Source organism: Ceratocystis lukuohia, assembly GCF_044167205.1.
Source record: "Ceratocystis lukuohia strain C4212 chromosome Unknown Supercontig1_pilon, whole genome shotgun sequence".
In the NCBI taxonomy this organism is placed as follows: domain Eukaryota; kingdom Fungi; phylum Ascomycota; class Sordariomycetes; order Microascales; family Ceratocystidaceae; genus Ceratocystis; species Ceratocystis lukuohia.
In genome coordinates, this window is record NW_027263520.1 from 4,555,647 (window position 1) to 4,574,806 (window position 19,160).

Sequence of the window (19,160 nt, forward strand, 5' to 3'; positions counted from 1 at the left end):
ATAAAGAACCAACCCATGGCGCTACTTAGAACATATGGACAATCGCCAGCTTCCTCCCTTTACTTATTATTCTAGAATATTCAAAGGACAAGCCAAAAGACAGCTCCCTCATGTCTTCTCTACCACCCGATTCCCCTCATCTTGTGCCTACTAGTCCTCACTGCCCCTTCGACCTGTTCTTTGTCGCAGCCCATATCTCCATCTACTTTGGCCAAGCTTCGCCTTCATCCTACATTGCCCTGCATTCATACTCATATTTCACATGCATCACACCAGAAGAGCTAGGAAAACAACAAAATAGCATTACTATACGGAAAAGAATAAGCCGAAGACATGAAAAAGAGGTAAAGTCTAGAGCAAAGAAATGAAATAGAAAAAAAAGGGGAATTCCAAAGGAAACAAGCGCAAGCAAAGTGGAAAAGCTTCAACAGAGAAATGTTGTTTTGATTTCGCATGAAAACATAAACGTGAATGTGAAGACATCGACTCAGGCGTTGTTAGAAGAACGGGGGTATTTAGAACGTGGGCTTGGAAGAAAAACGGAAGATAAGGAAAGCAAAATAATAAGGGGGAAAACACTGATGTTAGGCTACCTTCACTCAACAAGCATCCGTTCACCATATCAGCCTTATTGTTCTTGTTGTCTACCTACGCCTGTCTCTGTATCTCTTGTACCTAAATCAATTTAACATCATCACAGTTCCAGTTTCGTTTTTGATTTAGTCCTAAATTCTGGGTATCGAAAGAGAGTACAGGAGACAAGACTGACGCAAGAGACATCAGAATAAAACGCAACAACAGTAGAAGCATGAGAGCAAAAGAAACAAAATAAAAAAAGCCAAAAAAAAAGACAAGAGATTCGCGTTGTTCGGTTATGATATGGTGTTAAGATGTCGCTAGAGAGATGATAGATGTATACATGAATTGAAGAAAATAAAAGACAGGAGATAAAAGAGAAAAGAAAAAGAAAAAAAAAAGCTTCACCAACATGAGCCCACATCACAGCCAAATAGTTCCTCTAGTGTCCAGTCAAAGGTGGAAGAAAAGAAATAAAGAAGGGAGTGAAAGAAGAAGGGCAGAATCGTGAGGCAGTGGCTTAGTCTGCGCACAACAGACGCTTAGTTCCAGCCGAGAGAGTTCTCAGCAGCAACAGGCGGTGAAATGCCAGCAGCCCTGACTGACGGCCCAGCGCTACGACCAGAGCCATGGCTTTCGCGCTCGCCTGGCGTCATGGCACCATAAGACGAGAACTCACGACTCATCAGTGCACCACCCATCATAGGAGGAGCGATGCCAGCCTCAGCCTGCTGCATATCAGACGATGTGTTGCTGATAGAAGACGACCGACGGTGAGACTGCTTCTTGCTCTTATACCGACGTGCCACGATAAACATGGCAGCGCCGTAACCAGCAGCCACGAAGATGGCGCCGACAGCAATGCCAACAGTGGCACCCTTCTGCTTCGGTGACTGCGGCGCGTTATCATCATCGCTGGTCTTGCTTCCAAAAAGACCACCGTTTTCACCAGTCTTCCCATCAGTATTTCCAGTGCTTCCTTTGGTGCCACTCTTAGGACTATTAGTTGGAGCAGCTGTATTACCCACTAGAGCCTCATCAGCACCAGGAATGATGTTAATGGAGGTGTTGATGGTCGCAGCGAGCTGAGCGGCAATGAGAATAGGATTCGAGTAGACTTTAGAGTTTGCGAGACCGATATCACTTGACAGTTTCGTCACGATATCACTCGGCACATACATGTGAGCACAAGTGGTGATGAAGCCTAGGGTGTTCATTGTCTGCAGAGGAACCAAGCTCATGACCTTGACGTCTTCCAACGCAATATCCTCAGCATAGGAGACAATGTGAGGCACGTTGGCAAAGATCTGCTGAGCCGCGGTGAAGTTTTTGGCCACAAACCCGTAATGGAGATTACGGTCGAAGCAGAGACGAACAAGGGTAGATTTATCAGGCTGAACGATGTCAACACCGCTGTCGATGCTGGAAGGTATGTCTGAGGGCAAGGCCTCGTAAGCAGTCGGAGCCGGGGCATCGCTAGCAATAGTCGGAGCGGCAGTGTCTTGAACAAGCTGGGTACCAAGCCAATCCTGAGTGTTTTGGATGTAACTGACCACAGCAATAGAGGTTACTGGAGGCAGGGTAGTAGTAGGAGCAGGAGGAACATCTGTGGTATGTTCAACGGCATCACTACTACTAGATGAAGCGTCAATGGGCTTTGCATCACCATAGCTAGGGGCCGCAGAGGGAAGAGCTGTAGTGTCAGTTCCAGTGGCAACAGGAGCACCACTGGTTGGGGCAGAGGTAGGGCGACCAGTGCCTTCACTACCGCCGACAACAGGAGCATCAGGTGTCAGCGTGCTCTCAATACCGGGAGTGGTGGGACCAGTTGATGTCGGGTTAGCAGGGTTAACAGTGATCAGAGACTCAGCACCCGTTGTAGGAACACCAGCACTAGAGCCTATGACGGAGGATCCTACGGGAACATCGGTGGCGCCCCCAGTAGTGGTCTGATCCTGTGTACCAGTGGGGATAGGAACACCCGTAGGAGGGAGATAGGAAGTGGTGGATTCAGGAGCAATAACCAGGGATCCCGAGGTAGTAGTGCTAGAACCAGGGGCAGTAGGGGCACCAGAGGTGTAGCCCTCACTCAGAGAGTCGGTCACAGGCAGACGAAGCAGGTCACTAGTAGTGGCAGATCCAGTGGGAACGCCAATCGGAGTGGTGATTCCAGTGGCAGCACCGGAAGTAGCGGTGTTGACATAGGTCTCATCAGCTGAAGTGCCAGGAATCAGAGGGACCTTTGATGTAGAGACCTCATCAAGGACAGACGAGATGATACCACTGGGTCCGAGGACAATACCAGATGACTCAGTTGAAACAGCAGATGATGTAGGAATAGGAGCATCTTCCGTGGGGAAAGTCTCAATGGCAGAGGCAGTAGCAGATGGAATACCGCTACTAGGATATTCGACAACAGGAGTGGTAGTCTTATCCGCAGGGACAGTCTGAGGCTTAGAGCTGGTCAAAACAGGCAGAGGGATCAGAGGCTCAGAAGTTGTAACGTGAGGCACGCCAGTGGTTTCAGGCACAGTGGCAAGAGGCTCCGTGGTGGTCTCAGGCAGAGGAAGGAGAGACTTTACACTAGTGAGCTCGGGCAAAGGAACCAGAGGCTCAGACGATGTGGTCTTGGGCAAAGGCAACTGAGTAATTTCAGTTGCAGAGCTAGCACTAGTGGGCTTGGGCACAGGGACGCCATACTCGGTAGTAGTTGACTGGGGCACAGGGACCGAAGGCTCCTTAGTGGTCTCAGGCAGGGGGAGGAGAGACTTGACGCTCGTGACTTCAGGCAACGGAATCAGAGGCTCAGAAGTGGTTTTGGGGAGGTCAACTGTAGGCTGGGACGTAGTGACCTGAGGGATGTCAACCGGAAGTTTCGAGGTAGTGAGCACAGGCACGGGCACCAGAGGAGTCTCAGTGGTAGTTGCAACACCGCTACCAGTAGTCTCAGGAACAGGGGCGGCATAGTCACTTGTAGTGGACTGGGGCAATGGGACAACAGGCTTCGTAGTAGTCTCAACACCAGGAGTAGAGGTGTAGCCGACCTTGGGAACATCGCTAGAAGTAGCTACAAGCTCATTGCTCGAGGTTTCAACATCGGGAGGAGTGACGGGAGCAGTGCCAGTACCAACATATCCACTAGTCGACTCGGGAAGAGGGATAAGCAGAGGGTCGGTAGTAGTGGTATGTTCACCAACAGTACCGGTGCCAGTGCCGACATATCCACTAGTCGACTCGGGAATAGGGATAAGCAGAGGGTCGGTAGTAGTGGTATGTTCACCAACAGTACCGGTGCCAGTGCCGACATATCCACTAGTCGACTCGGGAAGAGGGATAAGCAGAGGGTCAGTAGTAGTGGTATGTTCACCAACAGTACCGGTGCCAGTGCCGACATATCCACTCGTCGACTCGGGAAGAGGGATAAGCAGAGGGTCGGTAGTAGTGGTATGTTCACTAACGGTAGCGGTGCCAGTGCCGACATATCCACTAGTCGACTCGGGAAGAGGAATAAGCAAAGGGTCAGTAGTAGTGGCATGTTCACTAGTGTAGGCGGTGCCAGTACCAACATGCCCACTAGTCGACTCAGGAAGAGGAATAAGCAAAGAGTCGGTAGTGGTTTGTTCACTGCTGCTGGTAGTGGAGGCCCCAGGTCCAGGAATTATGGTCGGCTTAGTAGAACTAGACTCAACGCTGCTGGCAGTAAGCTCGGGCTGGTGGTAGGTCTCAGTAGCGGATACAGAGCGACTAGTAGTGTGACCAGTACCAAGAACAAGTGTAGGCTCACGATCAGCAGAGCTGGCAGCAGGAGCCGATGTAGGTTCATACTCCGATGACGAGCTAGTTGATGTAGCAACACGATCACCCTCAGTCGAGCTATGCTCATCGCTAGACACGGTGACATATGTCTCGGGCAAGTGAGAGCTGATAGAACCATCAATGACAGTGGTAGGAATAGTGATCAGAGTCTCGGGGAACGTCGAGGTCGAGTCATCGTCTACGTATGTAGCAGGCAGAGTGATCTGACTTTCGGAAGTACTAGTGGCACTAGTAGAAGTGGTGTCTTCAAGCGAAGTCGTAGGCAAAGTAACATAAGATTCTGGAAATCCTGAGCTTGCAGCGTCAGTAGACGTCGGCAGGGTAACGAACGGTTCTGAAGAGCTGGAGCTTGAGCTGCTCTCAAGCACGGTACCCGGGGTGGTAGTGTAGGGCTCTGAGCTAGAGCTCTTGGTATAACTAGAGCCACCAGTTCCTTTCAGAAACGATGTGGGTACAGGAATGTACGACTCGGGATTAGTTGAGCTAGAAGTTTCTTCATCGATTGTGGTGACAGGAAGAGAAACGAAAGGCTCAGTGGAGCTAGACTTGCCACTGCTTGGCTGGGAAACGTAAGTGTTTTGATAGTCTGAGCTGGTATCCTCCGAAATCTTGGTTGGCTTTGTAGGAACAACAACTGTAGTTGGGGCCGTGACAGTGAGGTAGGAGGTTAGCTCAGGTTCAAGGTCCAGAGGAGTAGTCTTCACGTTCTCGTAGCTTGTAGTCTCCGAGGCGGGCTCAGTGGGCACAGCAGTGCTACTTTTGCTGGTCTTTGTCGATGACTCTGACTCCGTCGGAAGGTCCGAAGAGGAAGACGAGTAAGCAGTTGGGTTGTTGTTATAGGCTGCAACATAGCCTTCGGTCACGCTTAGTTCGTCGTTGGAGTCTTGAACTTCAGCAATGTGAACAACTGACTTTTCAAACGTAATCTCCTCTTCGTCGTTTTTACTACTGTACGTAAAGACGGGAAGCTCTTCATTGTTCTGGGACTCCGCACTATTCGCGCGAGCAAACACCTCTCCTTGTCTTGAGTCGGAGTTTGTGAACTCGCGCTTAACCTGGCGAGGGAAGTAGAAGCGAGGGCGAAGCTCAGCAGAAGCGGCGGTAGATGCCATGGCCAGGGCAGTGCCCAGGACAATAGCCTTTACCTGCATTTTGAACTAGTTTTGCGGTATGAATACTGTATTTGAACGTGTCAGAGATTGGGCAGTCACGTTATACCACTGGTAAGCATAGCAGAACTAACATGTATACGTCGGGTTTATGTTGAACGAATGTGTTTGTGCACGTAAAAGTGTCAACGAATGTCTAGATCGAAGAACGAAAAGTTAGCTCGTCACAGGAAGGAAATTGCGTTCATGGCTCACTTCTTCCACGTAGAGAGCAATGTTTCCAAGCCAAGATACGGGACACATTAAGAAAGCAACATTCGCGAACTGGTTGCAGGGGGCCTGGACAGTGGCAGGAGATGTTGCACACCCAATATAACCGGGCAAAACCCCAGAAAGCGGCAGACAAAACGAGAGAGAAAAAAAAGCACGCAATCGAACAAAAAAGCATTTAGGACTTACAAATTCCAGAAACTGGAGAGAACGAGTGTGGTTACTAAATAAACCAAAAAGAATAAAAAGAGCGACTAAGTGGACGCGTCGAAAGACCGACGAAACACCAAAAATAGAACTGAGGCAGAGTGTTTTGCGGCAAAGAGGCGTGACAAAAATACTCTAGATGCAAGTATCGAGAGCAAACGAATTAATCCGGACAGTCGCAATGAGATGCATGGAATATAACGGTCCCGTATTAAGTGTAAGAGTCTTTCTCGTTGGCTGGTCGTCTTTTGCGTGGGCGTAAGGAGAACGGGCGGCTCTAACAGTCAGCAAGGCGAAGTATCGTGTAAAGGCTTGACTTGACGTGACTGGACAGCCTGGACAAAGGATTTTGCAGCGTCGAGTATATCGTAGATAGAAAAGGCAAAGACAATATGACAACTGGTAGATTGCGATATAATAAATGAGCGACAGAGTACGGGTGAAGATAGTGGATGAAGATGGCTATCGCATCGAATAATAGATCGAAAGGAAAATAAACCAAAAGAAAAGAGATTGCAGAGATTGATTAAGGGCGAATATCTCAACCAGTAGCTTGAATCGAAAGAACGACTCAGTCGCCGCTTGATGTGAAGCTTGTGGGAGGGGAAGGGGAGATGAAAGACGCAACAAGAAAGAAGAAGAAAAAAGGAGGGAGAAAAAGAGCGAGAAAAAGGGCGAGAGCGAGGGAGAAATAGAAGGGAACGGGGGTGAAGGAGGGAAGAGGGAGGGAATTGTGAAGAGGAAAGAACAAACGTGCAGGGACAAAAATGGAAGGGGTCGGCCGCTAAATCTGCGCTTTGGTGCAAGGTTCAAGGCAGGTACAGTGCAGTTGCAGCGGAGCAAACAAGGAAAAAGGCAAGAGCCTCAAGGGGAAGAGAGAAGAAGAAAAAAAAAAAAAGCAAGCACAGAGACGAAAGGAAGAGTAATGAGGGCAAGAAAATTAATCATGTATATGTCATGACATATAGATCAAGATGTAGTGCCGACATATTTTGTGATTATGATGATGAGAGAAGAAGCAGGTTGGAAGCCTGTCGAGATGCCCATGGCAAAACTCACGAGAACGTGAAGACCGCCTCACTGACGAGATAAATTTCTCTCGCTTCGAAGCGAGCGGGAATGGGAAATGAGCAAGAACCGAGCCCGGCTTAGACTCACTAACTTGCTTTGCACAAAATCAGGCGCCCAAAGTAGTCAAAGTAGACTGATAATGAGCATAATTAAGCTACTGGCGCCCTCGTCATCATGTCCCTCCTTTGCTCTGTGCTTGCCATTTCTCGTGTTTGTTTCCTTCCCTTTGTCCTGCTTCGTTTGCATGTAGACCTGGCTGTTGCCTCTCTTATGCCTGTTACATTTATGACTTATCCACTTATTCACCCACTCAGAAAAGACATATAGACACATGTCCTTTCTGTGTTCATTGCACGCTTCTATCAAAGCAGGTACGAGGTTGAAGTCGAGGTAGAACCAGGAAAGGAACAAAGGAAAAACTATGTATACACGTGTGAATTCCGACAAAAGAGGAAAGAAGGCAAGAAGCGATGGCCATCTTGCAGACAAAGACAAGAAGAATGGGGGGCGTGGGAATGGAGGACCCTCTCCCTCTCGTCTCTCCAAGCTTGGCAGTTGCTCTTCTTTTTCCTTCTTTTCATGTTCTTTGTGTCTTCCTCTTTGCCTTCCTTCTCTTCTTGGGCTGTATACTAACGATTCCGTCACTGTTTTTTTTTCCGACAAAATAGAATAGCAAAAATAAAAAGCATACATTTTCACACACTTGGATGAGCATATATATTTTTTATGCGGCAGTAGTACTGGCATTCTCTCAACTTTTCCCCCTAATATGAATTAATATGAATGAATGGAACGCAATTTATGTCCTAAGTCCTCTGTTGCTTTCCGCTGACACTGGCAACAACGGGGGGGGGGGGGACAACAAGTCCATCACCTAGCGGTGCGCAATTCTATCATACACTCACAAATGCCTTCATCACTTCATCACTGGCTCCGCCTGTCTGTTCCAACACTGGAGAAGCTGTAGCGAAGATGACAAGGGGCATGTAGAATAGTCATCTGGGACTCGGCTGTTCACACAAAGAACAGGATCCCTCCCCCCCCCCCCCCCCCTCGGAGGATTAAAATGAACAGATATTATACGAGAAGACAAAAAATATTAAACTACCCAATAAATTAGTTAGTTAATAAAAAGAGGCAACAAATGCATAGAACAAAATAGCGGAGCAGCAGAGTCAGGAACACACAGTGCCTTGAACTAGCGACTCTCACGGAGACCACGACACCAGACTAGCCAAGGGGTCTAGTTGGATCTCGCGAATTTCCTGGGTCTAGCTACTTCTTCGCACAGCTGTGTCAGGGGCCTGTGGGCTACGGATCCACACCTTGCACTGTGCTCTCAGGCACCACCAAGCAAGCTGCAGACAGTGCTGTTTGAGAAGAGCCCACACAGTTATACATATCCAAGCTAGGAGCACTCTTTTCTCCTTTATACAACTTACTACGCCCAATCTAGTCTAGCTCCTTCGCCAACCGCATAAGCTATTAATGCGGCGTTGGGCTTTTTCATGGGGAAGCAGAAGGGGAAAGGAGGCATTTGAGCCTATCCATGATCACACTGATCACCAAAATCCAAGCCATTTTATGTACTTTTTTTTTTCTTTTTTTTTTTCCTCAGGAACGCCAGCCGTAACAAGATTCTCCTCCAAGATTTGTCCCTTTCGCTGTCAGTCTGGTTGTTTATTCGAAAATCTTGCGCCCTGACAGGTGCTTTGCAGGATAATAACAAAATACGCAAGGATATATATCTCAAGCGGGCCCTCCTGATCTAAAGATAACACATAATAGCTATGCTTTGAACACGCCTTGGAGCTTCTCTGACCACTACCAGCAGCACAGCACGAATATGTACCAGACTTTATGTTCTTGGTTGTTTCAGTGGCAGGGCAAAATCCGAAGACAAGATCGAAATAACGACCGGCCCGTAGGGGCAGGGCCACGAGAGTGACTGTGCTGGCCAATCCAACACGGCAAAAGCTTCTCTAACTTCCAAATTCCTGATGCCGTGCTAAGTTGTCGGCGTCGGTGTCTGTCGTCTTCAGGGCACATGCCAATAGTAAGCCAGCCATGGTCCGATACATGGACCAGCACCCGGCCCAACATCCCCAACTTGCTACTGAGCTTGCTTATTTAGCCCTGATCCTGCAAATTATATAACGCAGATCTATAGCCTTGAATAGAGCCCGGCTCTTTTTTTTTTTTGCGTGAGCAAAGAGACAGACAAGCAAAACAAGACAGGTTAAAAAAGAAATCACCGAGGGAGCCCCCATTTGCTTGTCCTGTCGGCCAAGCCTGTCTTGAAATGTCTTGTCAAAGTTCTACATTCTCCTGGTTCTCGTCTCGCGAAGCACCTCAAGGAATATCCGTAGGGTTCGGCGAAACAACTCTTCCGTCCTCCAGGACCTCATACAAGCTTCCAGGAAGCCTTCAGTCTCACAAGAAAGACGACATGACAATCCGACTTACCGCCATAATATCCCACGAAAAATTTGGCCTGTTCCATGGTTCTCCAAGGTGACTTGGCTTTTCTTGACAAGGGCAGGGGTTTGTTCGCGGAAAAGAAGTAGACAATGGGTGGCCTGTTGCCAATGTAGCTATGTAGTTGTCGTTACGGGATTACTGTAACAGTAGTGGTGCGGTCTAGGCTCTTTTAGAGCCCGAAGCGAAATTTGGGATTTAAGAGGGCTTGCAAGTGTCTTTTCCCCCCCCCCCCCAGCAAGAGGTTAGGAACGCAGGGTTTGTGCTGTCGTAACCCTAACACTCCGTTGATGATAAGACCTAAAATCCAAGTAACTGCTTAAAATACGGGGAACATTGTGATGAAGGAAACACAAATATAAGCATATTAAATAGCGGCTTCACCAACGGCACACACAAACAAACATTCTCGAAAAAAAGGATGACTGTAACGTCTTGAGGCAACAGCTTATGTCAAGCTCTATGCGTCCCCTTGTTCTATTAAACTTGACGAAGACAAATATTATACAGACAAGTAAAAGACAAGAGCCATGAACGAGACAAGACAAATGGGAGTCACGCATCATCTTCACAAGCAGCACAAAATCAAGATTAAAGGGGAAGCACCACTACTATGTTTGAGACGACACTAGAGTCAAAACAGAACAGAAGGGTAGAGGGCGAGAGGAGGCTAGAGAGACAACTAGAGGATTGAGAAAAAGAACGAACAGAAACAAAAGAAAAGAGTCGCAAAGGATGGCTGAAAATACCACCACACAACACCTTAGACTTCACCTAGTCCTCTTTCTCGTCTTGCCATGGGCGATAATAAAGCCTGGCCTAGAACTTGGACCTACGAAAATCATCTTCCGTACTTGTTCTCTTAGCATGGAACAGATCGCCAGACTGTCTACTAGCAAACAAGTTTTTCTCATCTCTCTCTCTCCTGTTTCTTGCTGTCCAAGTCTCCCCTTTCCCTTGTCTCTTTATTGGCTGTTTATTGTGATTGGCGCTCAGCCGTCACCTGGGGCTTGGTCTAGACTATTCTTTAGCCGGATCCTTATTAACACATACATTAGTTCGCCGAGCCCACTGGCAACGATCAGACTACTCTCCTTTGCTTATAGTAAACGGTTAGTAGGCAAGTTACGCATAGCTGCACATTCACAACACTGGTACAGGATCTACGAAACATCAAACAGGAACAGGCAGGAAAAAGGGCACCAAAATATCCCGAGAATTATAATATCATTGGTTCTCTTCGACGTACGCACTGCCATAGCCGGTTCCCCCATTACGCTGTTTTTCTTTTCTTCTTCTCCTCCCCTTTACACATATTTGCACAGCCCTGTCACCATGTCGACCAGGAAGTCACTTCCTGGTCATCGCCGTAACTAAAGCGGTCGGATAATTTTATTTACAGAAGCCTTTGACGGGTAAAGTAAATGGGTACAGCCTTCAATCGGATCTCAAATGATGCTCATGTCTAAATCTGCGTTATCTTGAGCAACAGGAGGACTAGGTTCTCAGGTAGAGCATACGTAATTGCCCTGAGTCTTGGTCTGTTTATTCATGAAGCACGGGCCTTTTGCGTCTCTTTATCATGGAAAATCAGAACTGGGCCGTTCCTAGTGATGACCGCAGTAGGCTGAGCGCTAACTTGCTGGCGTCTATGTGCATGCATGTGAGTGAGTGAGTGAGTGAGTGTGGTGCTCTGGTCGCGCTTTTGCTATGACATTGATTCTAGGACTTGACGACGGATATCACGGACATATCAAATAATACATCCCTTTTACTTCAATTCCCCTTCATCTCGCCCCCTTCTTGTCCGATAAAATTCGTACGACAACAAGATCGATGAAATCAAACACAGGAACGCCAGTCTTGGTTTTCTACTTTGCTGCTGCCTTTTCTCTTCACTGTTTGTGTCTCGTATATCGCCGATTGGCTAATGCTATTTGACTATTTTACATGGCCGGGCCTTCTCTCTCCTTGTATAAGATGTGCTGTTATTAATGATGGAGCTTTAAGGGGCTTGAGAGTTTTTTACGACATACACAGATACACAGATGGACAGAGACGACAGGCACAAGCCAGTAACCGCAAGCATATTGTTTCGCGTAAATATGAACTGCCACAATCCAGCAACAAGTAGCAGGTAAAATCTCCAATTTTGATCCATATATTATCTCTTTCTTCGTCGTCATTTGCCTCTCTGGTTTTCTAGGGAAACTGCGCCGTAGCCACCCACCACATTGGCGCTTTTTTTTTTTTGCCTCTTCCCTCGTTGTTTGAGGACTTTGCTCTGAGGACTCGTAGACTCGGCAAAGATCCGAGGTATGGGAATAAATGAAATAAAAACACCCACACCTCCACTGTTAGCCTTTGAAATTATTATCGTGTTTCTGCCTGTCGTGTTCCCCCAACTGAAAACATGTAACCCTAATGAAAATTTGTTGAGATAAAAGAGAAGAGGTAGCGACAATTGAAAAGCACAAGTATAGTCACAGTTCCAATGGCTCTACGTACTGCGGGTTGCTATTAGACCCAAGACATCTGGGATTATAGATATCGAGATATTAAGATAGGCAAGACCTGGGTTCTTTTCGTATTCTGTGGATCAACGCCAACCATCGTGACTTGTGCTACAACAAAACCCTAGAATCAAGAAAAGCAGGTTACACAAGGTCATCTGAGTTAGGGTTAAACGAGAGCACAACAGTACGCTTCGTTGCATTTGGTAGTGGCTGTCTTGCTAGTCAATCAACTTTTGTATAAAAATGGAGAGGGAGATGGCGCTGCATGAAGAGAATAAGAAATACGAAAAAAAAGAGCAGCTTATTTGGCGCTTAACAGATGTTACTTGCCGAGTGTAGCTGAAAAAGAAAAGCCTTGATATACTGGACCATGTATATGTATACAGCCCAGCGCATGTAACAATGACGTGATGCTGAAAGGAACTGGGATTTGAAGGTCAGAACTTTGGGATTAAAGGAAGTCTCGAGCTTGAACTTGGACCTGGCGGGGAATGGGGTGGTGTAAGGATGAATCTCGAGCTTGTATGGTTTACTTTTAAGTTTTACCTTGTCTCTAGATTACAAAAAACACAGCACAACGAGTCGTATACTCTAGTGGAACCAATGCAAAATCGCCTTGAAGTCACTTAACAAGGGAATGGAGATTACTCACTAAACACAGCTGGCCAGTTGGATATCCACCTTTGGTGTTGTATGAGACTAGTCTATTGTTGAGAGAGCGAGGGAGAGGAAGAGATGATGCGGTAATAGAAGAGGTTTGGCCTTGCCTGGTCTAGCTCTAGCTGCGGTCTTGTATGAATGTGAATGGGAGCTGGGGAGAGCACCAACGTGCATACATGCGAGGCTAGATACTAGTCATAGGTTTAACTTCAAGCTAGGCTGTGCACTTGCCCTCCTCTACACACGGATTTTCAGACATACATAGGTGGTGCTGCGAAGTAAAATAAAAAAGGCCGCTAGCGCAGTTGCGCACTACGCAGTAGACATGTTTGCGGGCTTTTTGGCTTATACCAGAAGAAGGGAATGTCTACGGACATATATACACGTAATAACATGGACTTCCAAAGCATGCCAAAAGACCATCGCTGTCACTATTGCCATTGCAAATAACAGCCTACACGAGCCTTGGAGGAGAGATTCGAACCCGAAGCGGGATTTTTAGGCGAAGGACTTGCATTGTGATGGGGGTTATTCTTAACAGATGCAGACGGATATGCAGCTGATTTCTGTGGTATTATTCGACATCCGCCTGCTTTTATTTCGCAGCAATACGACGATGGATGCGCAGTTGATCTATGTAATCAAGACTAGATGAGAGGATAGAGGGGCGGAGTTAGCAGTGGGGAAATCAATTGCTCGAGTTGGAGGCGGGGTTGGGAGCTGAAGGTTTATGGGTTTGAAGTTTGGAGTTGGTAACCGAAGGGGTGTGAAGTAGAAATCTTGGTGAGTTTGGGACTGTAGAGTCCAATATTGGATCCGGATAAGCGGAAGAGGGGAGGGTCAGTCAGAAAGAAGGGTCAGTCTCTTTTCAGAGTATGGTGACTTTTGGCCTGCTGGTACTTGCCTATTTTCTTTTCTTTCTATTGATCCCTTCTTTTGTTGGAGCTCTTTCTGCTTCTTTTGAGTTCCATTTGAGCCCCTAAAGAGCAGCAGCAACAGAGCGAGACCCACCCATAGCTAACAGCCCTGTTATTTCGCCTCGTCTTTTCTGCTTTGGCCAATTGCCGTCTTGATTGGTATTGTTTATTTCTTCCCGTTTGATTTATTATTTTCTCTGCTTGGAATGAAAACAAACCCCTCTTTAGTTAATTACGCATGCAAGCTGCTGACTTGTCATTGGAGACCTGTGACTGGGATTTGCTCTCTTTTTTTTTCTTCCTATGATGATGCCCCGCATTTTGCATCCCCCTCTTTCCTGTTTTGAAAGCTCCACCTACCTTGCAGCTAGCTGCGTAGTCCTAGAGGGCTGGGCTGGACTGAAGAAACTTGAAAAGTACATAGAGACACATTGAGAATTGTATATCGTAGCATGTACCGAACAGGTAGCTTACCTAATTACAAATTACTCTTGCTGTATTCTAATTAAGGCGGCAAACAATACTGAAGGAGTAAAGCTACAAGAAGCCAGTGGTTCTCTCACCTTCCTGTCTCTTCACCTTTCTATCTATTTTTTTCCTTTTCTATTTCGTTAATCTTGGATCTCAAATTCTCGCTACTCACCTGTTAACCTATCCACACCGAAGAAAAAAACAGAACAAATCACAATGGAAGCTCGTCAAATGCAAAAGAGGGTCCTTAAGGAGGGTAAAGGCGACACGCCTTGCCCCGGCGATACTGTTGTGATAGAATACGCTGGCTTCCTGAAGGACGATACAAAACCCGAACAAAAAGGAAAGAAGTACGTGCCAAACAAACAACAAGAGAAGCAACAAGAGGGAGAGAGATGGAGAGAGATAGACTTGTGTGTGTGTATTTTTACTAACGTATAATAATCTTGCTCTAGGTTCGACGGACAGCCTACATTTACCACACCTATTGGTGTAGGATGTCTTATTCAGGGTAAGTGAAGTAGAGACAAAACTTGGACGAAGAGATTATGCTAACAAACCTATTAGGCTGGGAAGAAGGCGTTATTAAAATGAAGGTCGGCGAGAAGGCCGTGCTAGATATCCCTAGCCACATGGGATACAAAGAGAAGTAGGTTGCGAATAACCAATCCCAATATCGGTCAGAACAGCAGCAGAGGCAGCAGCTATACAGAGCCCTGGATATACCGGGTCATCTGTCTTAATGTGTTACTGACTAGTTTGTTTTTTTGTAGAGGCTTCGGCAACATCATCCCTCCCAACTCTGACCTGATCTTGTAAGTTGTTCGTCCATTTTATCCAATACTATCACAGCTTGTTACTGACAATTGATGTCAAACATCATAGCGATGTTCACTTGAAGGAGATTATAAAAAAGAACTAAAATAGCTATGCTTAGTTAGAAAGCTAGAGAGACGGTTACAACACATGAAGCCGCTTTTGAATCAAATTAAGTAACAATTTTACAAAGCAACAAGAAGCTGCATGAATCGTGGAAGGGATAAGAGGACAGGTAGGGGCAAGAGACGATGCAAGAACAGTGCGATATATGGTTGCACATTTCTGCAATGTATGCATGATTATTCACTGTGCGAAACAAGCCTAGAGTTTCAAACCCCTCTTTCCATTAATAGATAGCAAGGGCTGGTGAGGCTGAACTTGAACCTGTTTAGTCAGCTAAAGAAAGCGACAGCCTTGTTTGTTCCTGCCCCTCTTCTTTTTGGCTGTCTTTTCCCCACTCAGGAAACATCAAAGCCTCCTAAAAAGGCCTAAAGAGTCTGTCTCTACTGTATGGAAGGGCCGTTATAGCGGGGGGGAGAGGGGATAATTAATAACATGCTCTCTTTGCTTCTAGCTAAGCTTCTCTATCCTGATCTTCTTTTTCATCCTTCTTCTCTTCTTTCTCCTTTAAATAAATCAACAAACAAAACAACCAACATCACCGTTTTTTTTCCTAGTCCTGAGACTGCATTTTTCTTTTCTACTTCTTCATCTTTTCCATTGCCCATACATATTCGAGAGTTAAGAACAGCAAAGCTAGCTGCAGGGTCTTAGCTGTATCCCATAATACAATAAAGACGAAACCTTGAGGTCCGCCTTCTCCAACCAAACTAACTAAAGTTATCTTTAATATCCGTCTTCCCTCAATATATTGACATCTTGCTGTTGATTACACCACAGCTCGCACACACATTATGGCGGAAGTCGATATGAAAGACCAGCCTACTGGCGCTGATAATGGCGCTGCTGTCTCGGCTCCCGAAATCGATGAGTCCCTGTATAGTCGCCAGCTTTATGTTCTCGGCCACGAGGCCATGAAGCGCATGGGCGCGTCGAATGTTCTCATTGTTGGGCTCGAGGGCCTGGGTATCGAGATTGCCAAGAACGTGGCGCTTGCTGGTGTTAAGAGCTTGTCTGTTTATGACCCTAAGCCCGTAACTCTGGTTGACCTCTCATCGCAGTTCTTTTTGCGCGATGCCGACATTGGCAAGCCCCGTGATGAGGTCTCCGCTCCTAGATTGGCTGAGCTGAATGCCTATGTACCAATTCACGTGCATAAGACTGCTTCGAAGTGAGCTATCCTTTCCATCTATCCTTCTCACCCTCCCCTTTTACAACTGTCTGCTAATTAGTATTATTGTTCTGTAGAACCCTCGACTCTGATTTAACTGGCCTCTCTAAATACCAGGTTGTCGTCCTTACTGATACCCCTCTTAAGGAGAAGATCGCCATTGCCGATTTCTGCCACGAGCATAACATTTACGTCATTACTGCCGAAACCTTTGGTCTTTTTGGCTCCATATTTTGCGATTTTGGCAACAATTTCACCGTCATTGATCCCAATGGTGAAGCTGCTTTAAGTGGCATCGTCGTCAATATTGACGAGACTGGCCTGGTTAGCACTCTTGATGAGGCCCGCCATGGCCTGGAGGACGGCGACTACGTCACCTTCACCGAGATCGAGGGCATGGATGTCTTGAATAATTCCGAGCCGCGCAAGGTTACCGTCAAGGGCCCCTACAACTTTTCTATTGGCGATGTTTCGACCCTCGGCGAGTACAAGAAGGGCGGTCTATGGCAGCAAGTCAAGATGCCCAAGGTTCTTGACTTCAAGAACCTTTCTTCTGCTCTCAAGGACCCTGAGTTTTTGATTGCAGACTGGGCCAAGTTTGACCGCCCGCAACAACTGCATGCTGGTTTCCAGGCTCTACACGCCTTTGCTGAGGACAAGGGCCGCCTTCCAGCCCCCTTTAGCAAGGATGATGCAGCTGACGTCTTCAAGCTGTCTCAGCAGATTGCCACCGAGGCCAAAATTGAGGTTGAGTTTGACACTAACCTCATGACAGAGCTGGCCTACCAGGCTACTGGAGCCTTGACACCTATGGCTGCCTTTATTGGTGGCATCGCGGCTCAGGAAGTGCTCAAGGCTGTATCGGGCAAGTTCCATCCTGTAAAGCAATGGATGTATTTTGACTCGCTAGAATCGCTTCCTGTCAACACTCCCCGGTCTGAAGAGCTGTGCAAACCTACTGGAAGTAGATATGACGGCCAGATTGCCGTGTTTGGTAAGGAATTCCAGGCCAAGATTGCCAACACTAAGGAGTTCTTGGTAGGTGCTGGTGCCATTGGCTGTGAGATGCTTAAGAATTGGGCTATGATTGGTCTGGGGACGGGACCTGAGGGCAAGATCATTGTTACCGATATGGACTCTATTGAGCGCAGCAACCTGAACCGGCAGTTCTTGTTCCGGCCCCATGATGTTGGCCAGATGAAGAGTGACTCGGCCGCCAAGGCTGTGCAGCGCATGAACCCCGACCTGGAAGGCCACATCCAGTCCCACAAGGAGCCTGTCGGTAAGAACACGGAGCATATTTTCAACGAGCAGTTTTGGGCAGGTCTTGACGGAGTCACGAATGCTCTTGACAACGTTGCCGCCCGTCAGTATGTTGATCAGCGTTGCGTCTTTTTCCGCAAGACTCTTTTGGAGAGTGGTACCCTGGGCACCAAGGGCAACACACAGGTGGTCCTGCCTAATGTAACAGAGTCGTATGCTTCATCCCATGATCCCCCGGAGAAGGAATTCCCCATGTGCCTAGTGCGCAGCTTCCCGTACCGCATTGAGCATACGATCGCCTGGGCTAAGGAGCATATTTTTGAGCCTCACTTTGTGCAGCGGCCACAGACGGTCAACATGTACCTGACACAGGCCGACTACATTTCCAAGGCTCTGCAGCAAGGTGGTAACCAGTCTAATGTGCTTAAGAACATTCGTGATAGCCTGACAATTGACCGGCCTCGTACCTTCGAGGACTGCATTGCATGGGCACGTCTAATGTTTGAGAAGTTGTTCGTCAATGATGTGCAACAGCTCCTATACACTTTCCCCAAGGATGCCACAACTTCATCAGGCACTCCATTCTGGTCGGCACCCAAGCGAGCACCCGATGCCCTTAAATTCGACGCGACAAACCCCACTCATTTTTCGTTCATTGTAGCGGCAGCGAACCTGCATGCGTTCAACTATGACATTAAGTCTCCAGGCGACGACAAGCAGGTATACCTGCGTGAGCTTGAGAATGTGATTGTGCCCGACTTTTCGCCGTCATCTTCGGTCAAGATCCAGGCGGACGACAGCGAGCCAGTGAGTTACCACACATGCCTTCTCCTTTGGATACATAGCCACTAACACATGAGATTCCTTTTAACCCTTTATTAGGACCCCAACGCTAGCTCCAGCTTTGACGATGAGTCGGAAATCAAGTCTATTGTCAACAGCATCCCCCCGCCTAGCGAACTTTCAGGTTTCCAGTTAGTCCCCGTCGAGTTTGAAAAGGACGATGACTCCAACTATCACATTGATTTCATCACGGCTTGCAGTAATCTACGGGCAGAGAACTATAAGATTGAAACGGTTGACCGACACAAGACCAAGTTCATCGCTGGCAAGATCATCCCGGCTATTGCCACGACGACGGCTCTGGTTACAGGTCTAGTGGTGTTGGAACTGTACAAGATCATTGACGGCCAGAGCGATATTGAAAAGTACAAGAATGGATTTGTCAACCTGGCACTGCCGTTCTTTGGCTTCAGTGAGCCCATTGCTAGCCCCAAGGTGGAGTATAAGGGCCCTAATGGCAAGGTGACCCTGGACAAAATCTGGGACCGCTTCGAGGTGCAGGATATAACACTGCAGGAGCTGCTGGATGACTTTGAAAAGAGGGGACTGGCTATTTCCATGCTGAGCTCGGGTGTCAGTTTGCTTTATGCTTCGTTCCAGCCACCTAGCAAGACCAAGGACAAGATGGGTATGAAGTTGACGGAGTTGTTGGAGACAGTATCGAAGAAGGAGATTCCAAGCCACCAGAAGGATATAATCTTTGAGATTGTGGCGGACGATGCGGATGGGGAAGATGTGGAGGTGCCTTTCATCACTGTGCACCGGTGAGAGGGGATTTGAGGAGTGAGGTGTAGATGGTTAGGGAGACGCAAGACTACAGATACTGTGTTGTGCTATGCGTGTTGCAGCGATT

At 47.3% G+C, this 19,160-nt stretch overlaps 3 protein-coding genes across 3 annotated transcripts; 2 read left to right on the top strand and 1 right to left on the bottom strand.

The window, feature by feature from the left end:
- Positions 1 to 1,118: 1,118 nt before the first annotated feature.
- Positions 1,119 to 5,543, bottom strand: HOO65_011130 (Signaling mucin MSB2; the record flags this gene model as incomplete). The annotated part of the gene is made up of 1 exon (XM_070999886.1): positions 1,119 to 5,543. The coding sequence occupies one exon, from the start codon at positions 5,541 to 5,543 to the stop codon at positions 1,119 to 1,121; it is 4,425 nt and encodes a 1,474-aa protein (XP_070862952.1).
- An 8,764-nt stretch (positions 5,544 to 14,307) lies between these two features.
- Positions 14,308 to 14,744, top strand: HOO65_011131 (FK506-binding protein 1B; the record flags this gene model as incomplete). The annotated part of the gene is made up of 3 exons (XM_071006220.1): positions 14,308 to 14,441; positions 14,547 to 14,602; positions 14,659 to 14,744. The coding sequence occupies 3 exons, from the start codon at positions 14,308 to 14,310 to the stop codon at positions 14,742 to 14,744; spliced, it is 276 nt and encodes a 91-aa protein (XP_070862953.1).
- Positions 14,745 to 15,824: 1,080 nt separating this feature from the next.
- On the top strand, positions 15,825 to 19,075 carry HOO65_011132 (Ubiquitin-activating enzyme E1 1; the record flags this gene model as incomplete). Its single annotated transcript, XM_071005357.1, has 3 exons — positions 15,825 to 16,201; positions 16,279 to 18,271; positions 18,347 to 19,075. 3 exons carry the CDS (start codon positions 15,825 to 15,827, stop codon positions 19,073 to 19,075), a joined length of 3,099 nt encoding a protein of 1,032 aa, XP_070862954.1.
- Between the last annotated feature and the right edge of the window lie 85 nt (positions 19,076 to 19,160).